We start from the raw sequence: 17159 nt of genomic DNA, 5'->3' as shown, positions 1-17159 counted from the left end.
GCTCCAAAGTAGTTAGTCAAAATTTACTGCTTTAAGTCAAAAAAGTCAAAATGGGGGAGAATTGACTTATTTTTTAATCATCAAATGTATCTCCTGCCAAAGCTTCTCAATTCTAATAGGCATTTCAGAAATTCATTCTAGAAAACAGATTAGCAAATCAAAGTCCTTGCTTACACTTCACTACTGACTGGGTAATGAATGTTCAAACAACATTTACAAATTAGTGCAAGAAAAACCATGTGGTCACACTACATGGTGTGTGCGCATGTGTGTGTAGATGTTCGTAGTCAAAAAACTTGAAGAGTATATGTGTACTTCACAGTATACAAAATTATCACTAAACAGTTGTAAAGCTTTACAGAGAACCCAGTTAGTTTGATCAATTTGCCAGCATTACACAAAATTAACCAATTAATTGTGTGCACTGCTGCTGGGCAGGCAGCAATAGTCGAGAGTAATGCACTCAGCCTGTATTCCTGCTGCAGATACGTTAAATGTGGGTTTTTTTGTTTTTTTTTCCATTTTCAGGAGCTTTTCCTCCACTGCAGGGTCAAACGAAAGCTGTTTCTCGGGAGATGACCCTCAGCAATCTGTGGCTTGTCGGCATACAATCACTTGCATTCTTGTCAGGCGGTATGTGGTACTGCATCTTACAGTATTTTTATCATTGCCTATTTTAAAAGTGGAATGGGACCTGAGGACACAGTGGGAATCGAGGCTCTTGCGAATGAGTACCATGTTGTATGTGCAAATGTGAGTATACAAAAGGAGAATACTGGACGGACTCTTACCTCTCTTTGGAGAAATGTTAAACTCCACTGAAGGAGAAGATCAGTAACATAGTGACCTGATGATGTATTATTTTAAGAATTGTCTGTATTTTTAAGAAGTGTATACTCTCACCCACACTTAAGCAAATTCAGCATTTGGACAAAAGGTGCAATCGTACAACCACCGTAGAAGAATGTCTGCAACGAGAAAACTGTCACCATAAGTATTTCTTGGCGTTGTAGTTAGAGCTCAGAAAACTCAGCAACTTGTCTCTTCAGTAGTCTGTGCAGCATTGGTGTGGTAGAGATCCTCATTTGCACAAACGTGTGCTTTACTGCAGCTCATTGTGCTGGAGCCAGAGACATCAGCGGAGCTGATGGCGGCGTCTTTGTCACTGCCCAGTCAGCAGTTGTCTCAAACCAAGACCCCAACAGGGTCCTGTTCAGGTGTGTTTTGTGAGGAATTGGTCCTTAAAAAAGCATTGCCTCATCATAGTGTGATTAGAAGTTGTCCATATTTGATGAATCAGCCCATCCCTGCTGTGGTCTGACCATCAGCTAACTGAATTCTGTGTGCTACCTGTAGCTCATACTATGAAGAAGCTTGGAAAATACTTGTCACTTGATCCGTTTCTCCCTTTGTTCAGAATACATCTAGTTGATCATTGTCACTTTTCTAAATGCACTTTTAAAGGTGAAAATACAGTGAAAGAAAGGCATAGGGAGTAGGGGAAAGCTTTATCTGCCATGCATTGACCAGTTGCCAGAGCAATGCCAGCTGTTTCTGAAGGCCTGCTGGTGCTGCTGGTGATTTTTAGCCACCTTTGTACTTTGTATACTGCAGTCCAACCAAGGTGACCTTTGAGTGGTTTTTAGAGGCCTTTTTCTCCCCTGCTAGTTGCAACAGCACTAAATGTACTTGTGGGAGAGTTTAAACGATTCAATGCCAACCATCTTAATGTTTTGCTAAGAAATAACAGAAGAAAACTAGTTTCTTAGAAAAATACATATTGAAAAACAAAAAAAAAAGTAGGTGTAATTGCTACCATGAATCTATGTGAGGATATCACTATGAAAGAAAAGAAAAAGCAGTGGTAAATCATCTGAGTGACTATATGGAGGGCTGTATTAATTAGCTCACCAGCATGCTAAAAATCATAATGAGAGAATGAGTTCACTTTAAAGGCAAACCAGAAGTTCAGCTCCATTTTCAGATGTGTAATACAAGATACTTTCGAAGGGGAGTTTGCAGTGTGTGTCCTGACCCTGGCTGGTCTAGTTGGCGTTGTCTTTGTGTGATTATACACAGATTTGAGAGAGCTGTTCCTAAAATAAAATTAATCTCTCTAAATACGAGCAGGAGAGCGAGAAGTTGAGGTGTGGCATGCTGCCTTTTGTACGTTGATTTTCTGAGAACCAAGTAAGCCCTCGGTTGTTTTGGCTCTGAGTTACTGATATTGATCACCCTTCTCCTGCTGTATGAATCTGTGGGTGGCATGCAGAAACAAACACAGTCAGTGGTTCTTTTGGAGGAACTGGATGAGCATAGTAAAATATGAGGCAGTGCTGATTTCCCAGATGTAATTGAAAAGCCCTTTGTCAAATTTGCCACTTCTTTCTCTTTGAAATTAGTTTTATCTTAAAGTAGCTCTGTGATGGCTGTGAAACCATAGACCATGACAGGTTCCCCCAGTCTGTGATTCCCCTCATGGGCTAATGTATACCACTGCAGTGGGAAGGCAAAGGACAGCATTTATCTAGATAGAGCCTTAATATTTTATTTAAGATGCTGTCTCTAAAACCCACCTGTCTTACACCTGGCCCCATACCTGAATGCTGCCATAACATAAATCCACTTGAGAAGAGGCATGCTTTGAAAAGGGAGCATAACTTCTTTTCTGTTGCTCTTGCTAAATCGCAGCTGATGGAACGAATGTATTTCATCTGCCTTTTTCCAGGCAGGTTCTGGGGCAGCCCATCACCATCAGGTGTGAGTGGTTAGACTGCAGCACCTGGGCACAAACGGACTCTCAAAACTGCAAAATGCAGGTGGTGAGCTAATTATCTCTGTCCTCCACAGAGTGGGTTGATCAGAGCCACAGAGATGCCCTTATTTTACAGCTATTTTAACGTGAGATAGGACAGACTGGAGTGATACAATATAAGCAGATTGTGCAGCAGTGACTCGCATCAGGAGGCTGTTTGTAATAGATCCAGTAAACTCCATGTAAGAGCATACTGTTTTTTTTTCTTTGCAATGCAGTATTTTTCCAATGGATTGCAGTCAATAATTAGTGTTCACCCACTGCCTGAAGAAATTAGCAATGTATAGTAATGTTTCAGGTAATCCTTTGGTTTATCTGGTCCCCGTGCATTTTCAGTTAGTTCCTTTATAGTTCTCGCTATTGTGAGACATCTGTTTGAAAGCACTGAATGTTGTTTTGAGAGGTTGAGTAAATAGTATTAGGTCTTAGGCTTCTTTCCTGCCTGCACTGGAACATGTGAGCAGAGTGTGGTGTTGTCTCTCGCTCTGGCTGAGCTGCTGTAGGTGACAGTTAAATGAAACTGAAGAAAGTCCAAAGTACCCTCCCAGCACGAACTTGAATGCTGCTTTATGACAGAGTAAGTTTTTCTGTTAAGGGAAAAACACTATGTGGGAAATTCTGCACTAAAAACTGTGTGCTGGTGAAGGCTAGAGCTTGGCAGGCAAGCTTGTAAAACATTGGATCCCTGTGGGTTCCAGCTGGGTCGTACCTTCTGGCATTGGCTGGGGTACAGCTGGGGCAAGTGTTGTGCTGCTGCAGCCAAGGGTTTCCTCTCCTGAAGAGTTCAACCTGCATTTGATAAAAATGTTTATGAACCGTGCAGTTGATCACAAAATGGTTAATTGCTGTGATTTTAAATATGTGTTAGGAGAAATAATATGGAAGAATGTATAAAGTGACAACAGGATGAAAAAAATAAATTGAAAGCTGTTGCACACACAAGTGAGAACACAGCAGTTGAAGTTTGTTGTGAATAAAGACGTTTCACTGTCAGGATTGCACTCAACATTTGTAAGTTTCTCTATTTAATTGTTCATAAACAAGTTTCACTGGAAACAGTGCAAGTCCCAACGGTTTAAATTCCTGCTCTTACTGATTTCATCATGAGAAGAATATCTGCCCCTCCAAAATGAGCAGCGCTTCTGTTTTAGTGCGCTTTGCATGTACCTTCCTTACAGATTCTCTTACGTTGTACATATGATGCTGTTTCCACACATTTCATCTTGCAGGGGGGATTTTTTTTTTTCAGTTGCTCTCATCAGATTTTGAAAAGAAAGATTACAATTAACCTCACTCCCCTGAAAATTAAGAGCTTCCTTCTCCCTGTTCCACCCTGAGCCTCAAAACAGGATGCATCTTGCTGCATTGAAATGACTGCTGTGGTACTGCTCGTTACTCATCTTTTTGTAAATGATGTAATTGTTTTGGGTGTTTTGCCATTAAGTGCTGTTAACTCTGTCAACTTTGTTTGTACAAGTGAATGCAGATACACCAATCACTGTGTGTGACAGATTCAGCTGCTCTGCTTTGCCTTGACATAAAGTGTTGGAACCAAAGGGACTTGGAGCTGGGAGCAGGTGTGTTCTGAGACAGCAGGCTGGAGGCTGTGTGCTGGTCTGATACAATCACACAACGTAATGACACGTCCGGGTACTGTATTGTTTGGAAATAATGGAGCCATACGAAATAAAGGGTTATTTTGCAAAACTGCATACTTGATAACTTTCACACTGCTTTTTTTTTTTTTTTTAAGAACAACAATTGGAAGAGTGAAACCAAAACTATTCTCTGATTTTAAAAGTCTGTGTACATTATGAACACTTCTGAGCAATTTCACTTTTTCTGTGCAAAAGCTGTGGACTCTGCCTGGATGCAGAAAGGATTTAAAAGGATTTTGTGTATTTTGAAGTTAAATCTTTGACTTAAGCATTGGATAATGAAGTTTAGTTATACAGTGAACAACTGTCCTCTTACAGGGAGTGAGTTCTTTCAAAGTTTCTCTACACTGCTGTTTGTATTGTATGATAAAAGCTAGCTTTCTTGATAGCATTTATGTTAGCATCCAGTTTTCTCCTTCCCCTGTGTTAGCCTCGCTGTGCTCTGTATGACAAATGGGTGCAGTTACTCTGTGATTGTGCAGAGGGCTGCTGTGGTTGGATTCATTGTACTAGAATTATTTCATTGGATTTTTTTATCAAGTATTTCCAACCGCCAAGATGTCTTTCAGAACTGCAGGCAGATACCAGAAGAAGCATTTCTCTTCAGAGACTATTAGGTGTCGTTTCCCCCATTTTTTTTTGGGGGGGGGGGGGGGGTGGGGGTGGTGACAAAATAAAGTTGATTTTTTTTTTCAAGGTTATTTCACGTGCTTCTAATCCTTAATAGCAGAGATGATTTTGTTTGAGGGTTGTATTTGTTGTGCTTGTATCTAATAGATGCAGTCTATTGTCTCTATTGTGCTTGCCATGAAGACTACAAATATTGAGGAAAAAACAGTTCACCGTGCAACTGAGCATTAAGTGACAGCATTGGTTATGGAGCTCTGGAAAGGACAAACAGAAGAACCTCTCTGTGCCAGCAGTGCTGTAAGGGGAGGAGTGGAGCAGCAGTTTGGAGGAAGCAATTCCTGCAGTGCTCCTCTGCTCGAGTACCTGCTGGAAACTGTGGCTGCTCCGCCTGCAGTTTCTGCACAGGATTTCAGTGATTCCTCTCAAAGTTCCTAAGAGTTCAGGGGGTGCTGGGAGCAGAACCCAGGTCCCTGCTGACCTCAGGCTGCTGCCACCTAGGAGAGATGGGAGTCCACAGTTGTTTGGCAGACGCACGCATTATCTAACAGCGCAGTCTGCTCTTAAACGGCTTCAGCTGGGCGAAGCAGTGCGGAGTGGGACAGCCCCATCTGTTCTGCAGCCCTGAGACAGCGCTCACTTGCCGTGTGCAGCATCACCTGTCGGCATGAGATGTAACTCATCAAGGAACTCCTCAGAGCACAGGAGGGTGTCTTGCCAGTGGCGATGGCTGAAGCTCCATCTACCTCTTTGTTTCCCTGCTGCGCTTTGTGCTCTTCTTTTTGTGGTCTTTTCCTGTGAGGGGTGGGGGAGCTGGGGAGGAAAAACCTGAAATCTAACTGAAGATGCAGGTGGGAGAGCCCTGCTTACCAGCTGTGTCATCGTTCTGAGAAGACACTGTTGGAAATCCATTCCTGCGTCATATTAAAAGTTTGTTTAAAAAAAAAATCCTGCTGGGAAGAAAAAAATGTATTTTTAAAAAGAAAAAAGTCCTTTTGGCTACGGGAATGTCAGCTGTGTGAGTTATGACCATATCACGACGTGCTGATCAGATATAAATAAATTTTTATCTCTCAGGACTGCATCGTGTATTCTTTTCTGTTGGCTGCCACATGGCTTTTGGTTTGTTGGTTTTGATTTAAATATTACTAATTTCAGCTAAAGCAGATAAAGGTGCACAGATGTCTTGTCATGTATGTATGTGTAGAGAGAAACATAACTCACTGATTTTAAAACAAGGTAACCACAAAATGTTTTCAAAGGCTACGTTAGCTCAGGGCACAGAGAACTGGTGTATTTATTTCCAGTGCCAGGTGCTTCTTCCCATCCTTCTCAGCTCAGGTGGCTGTCAGAAAGCACGTGTGGTCAGTCCCTGTGGCATACAGAGCAAGTGACAGAATTGAGCTGATTTACCAGAGGCTGTCCACTAGCAAATAGGGCAGAGTAATGGTCAGAGCTGTGAGAACGGTGCTCGCAGGGCTGGGAGTGTGATAGTGGATAAATATGAGCATCTGAGGTGGTCAGGTATGTTACATGCTGTAGTTTTTTATGGTTTTTTTTGTTTGTTTGTTTGTTTTTTAATTGATCACTGTATCCCCTTTTATGGAAGAAAAAAGGTTTTTGTTTACACCTTTGTATAGGTAGAATCCACTGATACTTAGTTTTTCAGAATATGCTGAGATTCTCTGGAGCCCAAGGAAAAGCGCTCTGGTTTGGTTTGTCCTGATGTTCTGTTTCTGTACTGAGTCAGCTGGTTGGTTTGGTTAAGACTTCTCTGTGAGACTGGAGAAGTGATCCATTGGGGTCTTCAGAGCAGCTTGTGCTGGTATCTAACACTACTGAATAAAGTTTTAATAATAACTTTAATTTTAAGTATTACTGTAGAAGTGTTAAAAAATGACATAAATATGTTGATCCATGAGTGCTAAAGATGGGAAGGAGCTTGTTGGCTTATGATGAACAGATCTTAAAATTTCCCTTGGGAAACTGGGAAAATTAAAAAAAAAAAATAGTGCATGTTGTGACAGTGTTAATTAGCATTAATTAAGATAAAGCTTTCTGCCTGTGCAATGCGTAAATAACAAACCACCCTCAGTAATGCTGGTCAGCTTCGCTTTGGGAAAATGCAGCAATGCTTTGCTTTGCTAACCAAAATTGTAATGCTAGATTTGAGAGATGGCAAATTCAGCTTATCATTGTGTGACAGAATAATGTAGTTAAGGTTTTGTAATCTCACTTGAGAATCTGAAGGAGAAAAGCTGTAAAAATTCTGGCAAATAAATGTTCTTTCATTTCTGTTTGAAATGGGAAGAACGTTTCCTATTGACTTTGTTTCTTAAAGTTTTAGCTGGTGGATTTTGTTTCTCCAGCCATTGCCCTACAGTAATACTAATGTGTTACGGTACGTGTTTTACATTTGCACTGTAATTGTTACTTAACCTTGAGAAAAGCAGCATTTGGCAGACAGCTCAGTGTATCCCAAATCAACAGAAGACTACACATGGAAGAACAGTCCCTGAAGGTTGCCTCTAATACCTGTTACTGTTACCGTGTGGTACGTGCACAAGTTCAGTTGTGCTGAGAAAAGGACTCCAGAGTCAGTTTATCCTACAAAGATAATCTGGGGGAAAAAAGAAAAAAGAAGAAGAAAAAAAAAAAAGCTGTTTTAAGGGGATAAAGAAGTCTACTCCATTTATTTTATCACAAAGAAAGTTGAACACTACATGCAAGCCCTCTGCAGTTAGTTTCCATCACTGACTACAGTCTTGAAGAAAAGATGAAAGATGCCGCAGCTCTGTGCAGAAGAAACGGCCCTAAGGGGTTGTATGTGCTCCTTTACTCTTGAAGTTAAAACTGGCATCTTAAAAACTTTGCTGTGGAGCTGAGACAGAAGTAGGTGCTGTTTAACCAAATTACTCGGGGGAGGTTGTGACCGCCATGATGCAGGTAACTAGACCAGATGTTATCCTGATTGGCTTTTGGTCTGACTGTCTACAAATCTTGCTGTTTTACTAGTAATTATATGGCCAATTTCTTATTCTTTAATTTTTCAACGCAAAGTTTCTGCCCTGGACTTATTAAGATCCCGAACTGCAAAATATAGCAACAAATAAAATACTATTTTTTTCAGACTGTTCAGTATCTGGAGTAACTCTTCAAATGCCTGCCTTCATTATGTAAATACAGACCACAGAAGCTGCCTGTGAGTCAGGTCCCAGATATGTCCAAGCCACTATCTTCACCAAGAATAGCTGTTCTCAGAGCCTCAGGGCAAACTGCAAGGATCTTTGCGTGGATGAGTGTCAAGTAACCTTGCTATGTATAGGGTCATTTCTTTCCAACCTTCCCATTAGAAGCTGGCTTATGTCCTGCCCTACTGAAACTTGTATCCCTATTTTGTTTTCCTTGCAGTCTGCCTCCTTAGTGTCCTATTTTGTAGTCCTGACACATCTTTGTGCCTGAGGAGGTGGACGGGTACTGCAGGCTGCCTACAGGTTCTTTTAAGAGTTCATTTGTTTTGAGAGAAAGCTTCTTTAGTTCTAAATGCTCTGACTTCACACTAGCTGTGCCTTTCCTCTTGTGTTAATGAGTAGTTTAAAAACAAATAAAATCCCAATTTGGTTTTTTTTCTGCTTGTCTTCCCTAGCTTTATATAGCCCTGTCAATTCTGCAATGACTGAGGACTTCTCTGAGCTACTTAAATTTCTGTTCTCATTCCTGTAGGTTCATCACCTGCACACTTACATTCCTTCTGCTTTTTATTATAACATTCAGAGAATTGATTGGCCTGTCAGCATAATTTATTTAAATATTCATTTAAATACAGCTTGACAGTGAGTTTAGATTTTGTAATGGATTTACCATTAGTGATCTCCTGGCTCCAGTGAAACTTACATAAATCAAACAGTGAATGTTAGCACCTACAGCAAAAACATCTACTGCCAATAGCAATTATCCCCCACATTAAAATACTGTCTTCCTAAAGCGTCTATGAAATTTGGTCTCTGGTTTTAACTTGTGGCCCTTTAGTTGACCACGTGAAATAAATCCAAAATACTGAGCCAAGCCCAAGGGTAAAGATGTGACAAAAATACCTATTGCTTTGCAAAAAGTTCTTGGTGCTTACTTTCTGATGTGCCCATTTCTCTCTCCAGCACTTGGTTGTGAAAGGAAGTGTGATATATGCTGCATCAGGCAGCACAGCAGACCTGGGCATAGTAAGGATAGATATCACAAGGTCAGGAGTGCCAGTTGCACTGATTAGTGCAATCCTGACTAAGAACAGTTACATGACTTTATGTTTATTGAGTACAAGGATTATGGGAATTTAGATGGAACAATTACCTATTTTTATCTTGGATGTTGTAAGAAGATGAGTCAGAAATAAGCTGTATAGAAAGAAAGGCGAGTGCAGTAGCTAAATGAATAAAACTGCAGGCACAAGAAGTTCCTTGCATTGCAGCACTGGATGAATACTTGAAGTATTGAGGTTATAGCAATAACCCTTTGCTTTTAGAGGCACGCATTGCGATGACAAGATAATGTAAAGTGTGGCACCTACCTAGGCAATTTAGAACAGCAAGACATTTTTTTTTACTCACTTCAGCAAATCAGGAGGAAAACAAAATACGTTTTGCAAACAGTTAATTGTACTTGTTTCTTCCAACATCATAAGATAGGAGACGTTACTTTCGGAGCTGCCCTTCTAATTACTGTCTGTGGCATTAAATTAAAGATGACTCCGAGGCAGCACCACATGGCAGCTTCATAGACTACAGGCTTAAAGTAAATCAGAACAAACAGCAGCAAAGGAAAAACACAGGAGAAGTGCCTGGTGAGCTCACCAGTGAAGACTGAGGGACAAGTATTCAATAACTGCTTTTATGGGGGCTTATGGCCTACTGAGAAGCAAATTAAATGCTGTGCCCTGCCCTCTTGAACTGTTCTTTGCCAGGGGATCCATAGTGTTTCTATTACAATGGCTCTCTTGCTGCCTTTTACCCTTTTCTGATAGAAGCACCTTACTTCAATCTTGTTCTTTCCACAAATCTGAAGAAAAATAATTACTTGACTGAAGTAGTTGATGTAAAAGACAGGAAGCAGCTTTGTGGAGATAATTATGTACAAGCTCACAGAGGTTTAGTTTAACTGTCTCAGGCATGTGTAAGCACTTTTCTTTTGCTCTGAAATCTTTACTTGAATGGGTACTACTGCAGAGGACTGCACACGGACCAATTTGTCCCTCTTCTCTCCTGCATTATCACTGCAGATGGGATGCTGTACGTTCAGAGTTGTCATAATGCTGTAATAGCCTGCTCTAACAAATTCTATCAAGCTTTGAAAACAGATGAGTGTAAGAGAACCAGAGATGTTCTCACTCTTCCTTTTAGGGGGAAAGAGAAGAAATGTCCTTAGAAATATCAGGCCACCTGCTCCTTGGCCCCATTTTCATATCTCTGATGCAGCATGTAAAGAGGAACATTGATCCCCATTGATACAACTGTACGCCTCTCATCCTTGTTGACTAATGCATGCCAATAGATAGTGTGGATGAATCGTTATGTAATGGTGCTTGTTGCAGGCACTGAACTTCTCATGACATAACAGATCCTGTACTAAAGACAGAAGCAGCTTTATCCTAAGTATTATTGCTAATGTGAATAGACCTAAAGATGAGCAGATGCACTTCAGCTACGTGAAATGTTACGACACTGTGCCATTAATAATTTTCAGTTTAAAAAACAAGTATATATTATTTCTTTATAGAGAAAAAGTAGATCTTTGTGTTTTGAAGATTTTGTAGTTTAATATCTGTGATGTTGTAAAGTCCAAACTAGGTAACTGTAAGATGTATGCTCAGCATCATATTTTGACCTTGATTACTCAGACCTCAATTACTCAACCTTTCCAGTTATTATAAAAGAGGTCAGGTCCTCTCATGTCTACTAATTAGAATTATAAATGAAAATGTTCCAAATTTATCTGAAATCTGAAAACATATTCAGTGTGCCTGCAGAGAGAAGGAGACAAAAAAATACGAAGGGGGATGGGAGGGGAGAAAATGAAGGGCAGAGTTCATTAGAATACCACTGATTTTGACACTGAAATCTTGGAGGCCTATACACTATTTATAGTGACACATGAAGCCCTGTGGTCAAGGTGGCCTGACAGTGGAAGAGACTTGGAAGCCATGCCCTCTGGCCTGCTGCCTGACTTTGCCTCCCTGTGCTTTCATTTTCTGCACTGAGTAGTAATGACAAAAGCCCTACGTCCGTCAAACCAAGCCATAATTTCCTGCCAACACAACACACTGAGCTAGCTTGTGGAGGGATTAACCACCAGTTTCTGTCATTCTGTCTAAAGTGAAGCTACAGAGACCAGCCAACAGGCCTGTGTTTCTCAAGGGATGTGACCAGTGCCACTTTCACCTCAGGAACGGAGGACAAAGGCCGACAACAAAAGTGACTTTAAATTACACTCCTACTCCTGCATTTCTGAATTAAGTTATTGCTCACATCCAGCTGGACACACTAACCTGTCACTTAACCTACATAAACGTTTGTATGTTGACTGATGTGCACTGACACAACTAACTTCTTTACAGCTATGGCACGGTCATGGTAACGCTGCTCTCTTTTGGCCTACACAGACCTGTTGGCCATCGTGGGTCTCCCTGTTACTGTAGGTATAAGTATAATCTCGCTATTAAAATTCTGCTAGTAGCACTGGAGAACAAAATTGAACTTACCTACAACCTTCATGTCAATGCTAACATGGTAGGCACAAGTGCATTACGCTATCATCCTCATAAGCATTGAGACCCTTTAAAACAGCTACACTTGGACTGTCTGCAGTTAACCAAGCAACAGGATTTTTTCGTGCCTTCAATTTTTTCAGCAGCCTGTGGCTTAAGAAAAAACTGATCTTAGGACTGAATAGCTACATTCAACTGTAACAAAGGATAGTGCTAAAATTAGAAAAAAAGTAGCTTGCTTTTATATGGCATTTTAAATCACTAAACTTTCAGACGTTACACTCTCCATCCACTTCATATTAGCAACTTACAAGGAAATATTCTGTAGGAATTTTGGATTATCCCATATTCAAAAGATTTAAATTCTAGAATTATCATATTAAGATATGTGACTATTAATTACTTATCTAGTATTATCTAGTAGGCATTAAAATAATTTGGCCCTGTCATAACAACATAAGGAAATTACCTTTAATGCCTTTAGAATATTGTATTACATTTAATTGCCATAAAACAGAAGGTTGTCTGGGAGTCTTAATGTAGCATTTCCAGCCCACACAATGGGGATGGGGAAGCGTTCCCAGCTTCCTAAAGAAATACGATCTTTGTTGTTGAGCCATCTGTTGTTACCCTGCCCCATAGCTTTCAGGCCTACTGGCCATATTCTGTTACATTTAGATCAGGTAGAAGAGTCAAGTGTGATAGTAAGAGGGGTATTTTATTGAAAACATTGATAGCTGTTTGGGGGACAGACTCTCCAGCTTACTGAGCAACATGAGAAAAAACCCTCAATACAGACATTTTACAGAACTTGGTCAGCTGGCCGATGTGTGGATGGCTGCACAGTCACTGCAGCATGAGCTGTCTGTGCCCAGCGGGCATTTCAGGGGAACATGCAGCACAGCTACTATTACACAGTAGGAAGCAGAGTATAGGCACAGTACAAGAATCTGTAGGACTCCAGCATTCACCAGCTTTGTTGTCCATGCAAAATGAACACTGAACATATTTATCTTCTGCACTTCTTTGAGCAGTAATTCTTGGCTTGGAAGTGTCTATGAGAGTTAACAATGAAAGCATCTTGCTTTTCTGTACTGCAACCCACCGAAAGATCAAAATGTTGATCTCCTTTGAAGTTTGTATCAGTGCTCATTTTATCCCGAGGATACAGAAGTGACACACAGCCGCTCTGTCCATAGGATAAGGAACACGCAAGGTTTTGGTAAAGAGGAGTTTCATCCCTTTCAGCTCAGCGTGTGTGTAACTGGCTTTCCTGTTGGCTTCGTCTAGAGAAAAGGGAGGGTGTCTGTGTTCTGATTTTTGTCCACTGAAATAATTTATACCCAGAAATAGCAAATACATTACTGTTGTTCATTAGATCATGCAGGTGAAGCTATTTTTCTCATAAAAGTTAAGTGCATGGAAGGCCCCCAAAATTGTCTTGTTTTCTGAAGTTTTTCAAGTATCTGACTAAAAATGATCTTCATAGAAGACGCACTTTTTTATGTAATCACACAACTGCCTGTTAAAATAAGCCTACACTAGCTATTCAGAGTGAAGTTAGAGATGAAGCACCTATTGACTTAAATAAGGCTGAGACTTCATGTTAATGCTTAGTACAGGATTAAGTTCAGCTGTGAAGGTACTAAAAGTTCAGGAAATTTCTTCCACCAGCCAGATAAACCTGGCTGAGCTATGGGCAAAAACTCTGATAGCAAAAACTTTAATGGTAAAATGTCTTCTGATCTAGCAAGACTACTGGGGCAATGGGTTAGGAACAGACTGGACTGAGCCATATTCTCCCCAACTTTTTCACATGCCTCTCCCTTGCTTGTAATGCCTGCCCTCACACATCTTCGAATTCCTGTTATGTTTGGGTTTCTTCAGTAATCAGCTCCAGCAAGTGTCTTTAGCTTGCATCTACACAGGAAGGCTGTAAAATCATTATGGCAAGTTGGGGTTAAAGAAAGACCACATCTGAGAAACTGGCAGTGAGGCCAGAGCAGCTCTGTGCTATGATTTCTGTGGGTACTGGTAGAAGAAGAATAAACCTCTGCTGAGAAGGTGTATCTGGTAGGTAGGAATTATTGCTAGTAGTGGCTGTCTTTAGGGCTGCCTTGGCTTCAATGCTATTCATTCTGTTTTTCTTAGCTACGTACAGAGAATGCATCCTTTAATCACCAGTTTGTTCTGGGCATTGTTAGTGGAAAAAGACCCAGGAAGTTTCCTACCTGTTTACTGGTGGAAACAGCCCTGGATGTCCTGTGACTTACCAAGGTGTGAGACCACGCTATTTCCGAAAACATGTGACCAAAATTGTTCTGATCCTATCCTGGTCTTTGTAGAAGAAAATACTACTTCCCATGGACTTGTGCGTGTTATGCATTTTGTACACCCAGCCTGATTCATTTCTCTCTCCAAGCTTGTGCTGCAGTTTTCTGTGGGACTTCAGGGCTCTTGTACCCACGTAGGCTGCCCAAACCAAAGCTGCTGCTCTCCCTGAGCAGTGTATGAGTGTGCCTTGCCTGTATACGAGCCTGTCTGCTGTTCAGCAATTCCTTGTAACACCAAAACTTGGGGGTGGGGGTGAAATGAGGACAGAATGGCAATGTTCATAGCAGAAATACCTCACAGTAATACTTGTCATCTCCATTACTGTCAAATTAATTCTGAATTGTTGCACATCATACACTGTTTAGCTTGAGGAAAGTGAAATGGTGTCTTTGCTTCCTTGGCAGAAATGAGAGTAGTTAAGCCCTCTGAGGAGCCTTGCAGACTGGCAAAGGAAATGTCAAATAATATTTGGTCAAAGAGCATTGCTAAAGTCCTCTAAGGAGCAGTCCTTGCTCTGTGCACTTCATCTCCACTACAAATACAGAACAGAAAAATAAGGGATGCTTTTTATTTAGGAAAATATCAGCTTTCAGACAAAGCTGGGGACATTTAGCATTGAAGTTACATTTAGGCTGAGATTTAAGATTTACAGACCAAATATTCACCTTCAAGCAGCTGTGTTATGATGCAAGAGCAGAAATGAGCTAGCTGGGGCAGCAGACTGGAGTAATTCAGGATGAGCAGGCTTGATTTATGGCTGCTTCATGTGACCCTAGGCAAGTCTTTGGCACTATCACCACGGTCTCTCCAATCCAGCACAGTAAAACCTCAGTGCAGCAGACTCTCCAGTCCAACATAACTGCCTCAGTCTTTATACTTAGACAAAATCTAGGCAAGTGTTAAGGCATTCTGATAAATGAGATTGAACAATGACTTGTTCTCAGTATCTCAGTAAACGAAAGAACATCTATTTAGATGCCTAATGAGAATTAAAATCCTCAAAGACAGTGTACATATTATGTCTGGAGAAAGATGATCACACGGTGAAAAGAAAACAAATCAGAAACACTCATCCCTCTGTGTTCCACCTTGATCAGTTTATTCTCTGGGTGCTGCTCCACCAAGTTGCTGATCTTTTCAGTTTTCTCCTCCATCACCTGAATGAAGATCTGTTCAAGCTCTTCTTGGATCCCTCCGCTTACCAAACACTTGGTGGAAATTTATTAAGGAGAAAACAGGAAAGTACAACACAAGTTCTGTCTCTAAAGTTCAGTTAGGTAAAGAAACTAATGGTGTTGAGTGAGTTTAATGTCACAGTCTGGTCTAGAATTATCTTAGAGGTATGGACTGTCAGTAATTATTATGCTTTCTGGTGTGTGGTGCTACTAGTGTAGAATTATTACTGTACCGAGACAGTTAAACATTTAAGAATCACATATTTGGGGTGATTACATAACAAATGGATTCTGCTCTGGGGTCATGCTCTCTGATGTTGTCGCTTAGGGCTTCACAGGTTAATGATCATCCTCCATGCTGCAAAGTGACCTGAATGCCGCGCTCAAAAACAAACTTAGAAATTATGATGACAGCCTGCACTAATTACTCCGCTTGCTTGCAACTTTGCTACACAGGCATTCTATACGCCTGGCTAAAAACAGCAGACAAACAAAATACTCTCGGCAGGAGCTGGCAAGAAAACAGCTAACAGAAGGCCAGGTGCAACCAGTACAGTCACCTCAAGGATAGAGCAACTCCTGTGACTCCAGGCAGGGGAGCTAAGAGGCCATGGCTTTTGTTCCTCTCCCATCTTCCCCTGGATTCATAGCGGTAGCTGTGTGGCTCCCTGTGGCCAGAGGGAGAATGACTTTTCCCTTGGTGAGCAACGCTTGTGAAGAAATTGTTTGTAGGGTCACTCTGAAATAATTCTAGGAGGTGGCATTATAATTATTGGCTGTTAAATGCTCCAATCTACTCCATATAAATCTTTGGAGTATGACTAATTAATATAATAACCTCCTCTAGCAGAGAACAAATTAACTGCCTGAATGCTCAGGACTTAAAAGATCAGAGAACAAGCTGGAAGGCACTGAAAAATTGAACTAGCAGATTCTCGGGCTGGCAGCCAGTAAGGGACTTCATGCACTCGTGTGTGGTTAGGGCTGAGATCCATGCCCCAGAGACCCAGGCACAGCCTCTGCCTTCTCTGGGATCACACCATGTGGGTACTTCCCTGAGGACAAGAAGGGAATGAGCTCCGGAGCCCTGTCTTTTTTTGACTAATATCCTGTGAATCAAATGATCTCATTAGGTAAATGTGCATCTGACCACAAAACGTTATTTTTAGCTGAAACAGAAAACCCACATTAGAGTTGCTTCCTTCTCCTCCTGAAACTCTCCATCAATTTTTTGCAGAATTCCCCTGTTTTCTGATTAAAATAATCAGCAACTTGTGTGGCTGCTCTTGTATTTTAACTTCAAAGCCCATGCATGTTGTTTTTCCTTCCATTTTAGCAACGAGGTGAGCTTCTAACAGACACTAAACAAAAGCAATCAGTTTCTTAGAAACATGTAACCAACCATACAGGTACAAGAAAAGCTTTCTTTCTGTTTTCAAGTAAAAAAAAAAAGAAAAATTACAGATCAGTGTGATCCACAAAATTACATTCCTATGTGGATTTTGACCACAGCGCTCCTAGGGTTCAGGCTCAGCTTGAGGTGACACTTAAACCACTAAAAACGAAACAAAATATTGTAAGTTCCTGAGCTTCAGCCACTCCAAAACTGAATGAGGTACCACAGAAATCAGAGGTCGCATTCAGAAAATCTCAGTGACCTTAAATATTTGACTGTTGCACATCATGATAATTGTTGGTAACAATCCAAAGACTAGGACAAGACTTCAAGCCTGTCTTGGCCGTATCAGATCTGCAGTCACTGTCTACCTGTTTTTTTCCAGTCAACCTAAATGAAT

The 17159-nt window shown here is 40.9% G+C and overlaps 1 protein-coding gene and 2 long non-coding RNA genes across 4 annotated transcripts in view; 1 reads left to right on the top strand and 2 right to left on the bottom strand.

The window, feature by feature from the left end:
• LPGAT1 (lysophosphatidylglycerol acyltransferase 1) overlaps positions 1-6048 on the top strand; it is a 59918-nt gene extending 53870 nt beyond the window's left edge. Inside the window, exon 9 of the mRNA XM_048936304.1 lies at positions 529-6048. Coding sequence (XP_048792261.1) covers positions 529-680 — 152 coding nt within the window. The 3' untranslated portion in view covers positions 681-6048. The remainder of the gene's footprint in view (positions 1-528) is intronic.
• Positions 1-17159, bottom strand: part of LOC125689325 (uncharacterized) — a 249516-nt gene that overhangs the window by 128553 nt on the left and 103804 nt on the right. The window lies entirely within an intron of this gene.
• LOC125689323 (uncharacterized) overlaps positions 1-17159 on the bottom strand; it is a 34539-nt gene that overhangs the window by 11055 nt on the left and 6325 nt on the right. Inside the window, exon 3 of one of the 2 annotated variants that reach the window (XR_007375198.1) lies at positions 7730-16113. The exons of the other annotated variant lie outside the window; for it this stretch is intronic. This is a non-coding gene — a long non-coding RNA (uncharacterized LOC125689323). Of the gene's footprint in view, positions 1-7729; positions 16114-17159 lie in introns of those variants that run through there. 2 annotated transcript variants of the gene reach the window in all.

Source organism: Lagopus muta, chromosome 2 (assembly GCF_023343835.1).
Source record: "Lagopus muta isolate bLagMut1 chromosome 2, bLagMut1 primary, whole genome shotgun sequence".
In the NCBI taxonomy this organism is placed as follows: Eukaryota; Metazoa; Chordata; class Aves; order Galliformes; family Phasianidae; genus Lagopus; species Lagopus muta.
The sequence above is the reverse complement of the archived record's forward strand: the minus strand, read 5'-3'. Positions and strand labels throughout refer to the sequence as shown.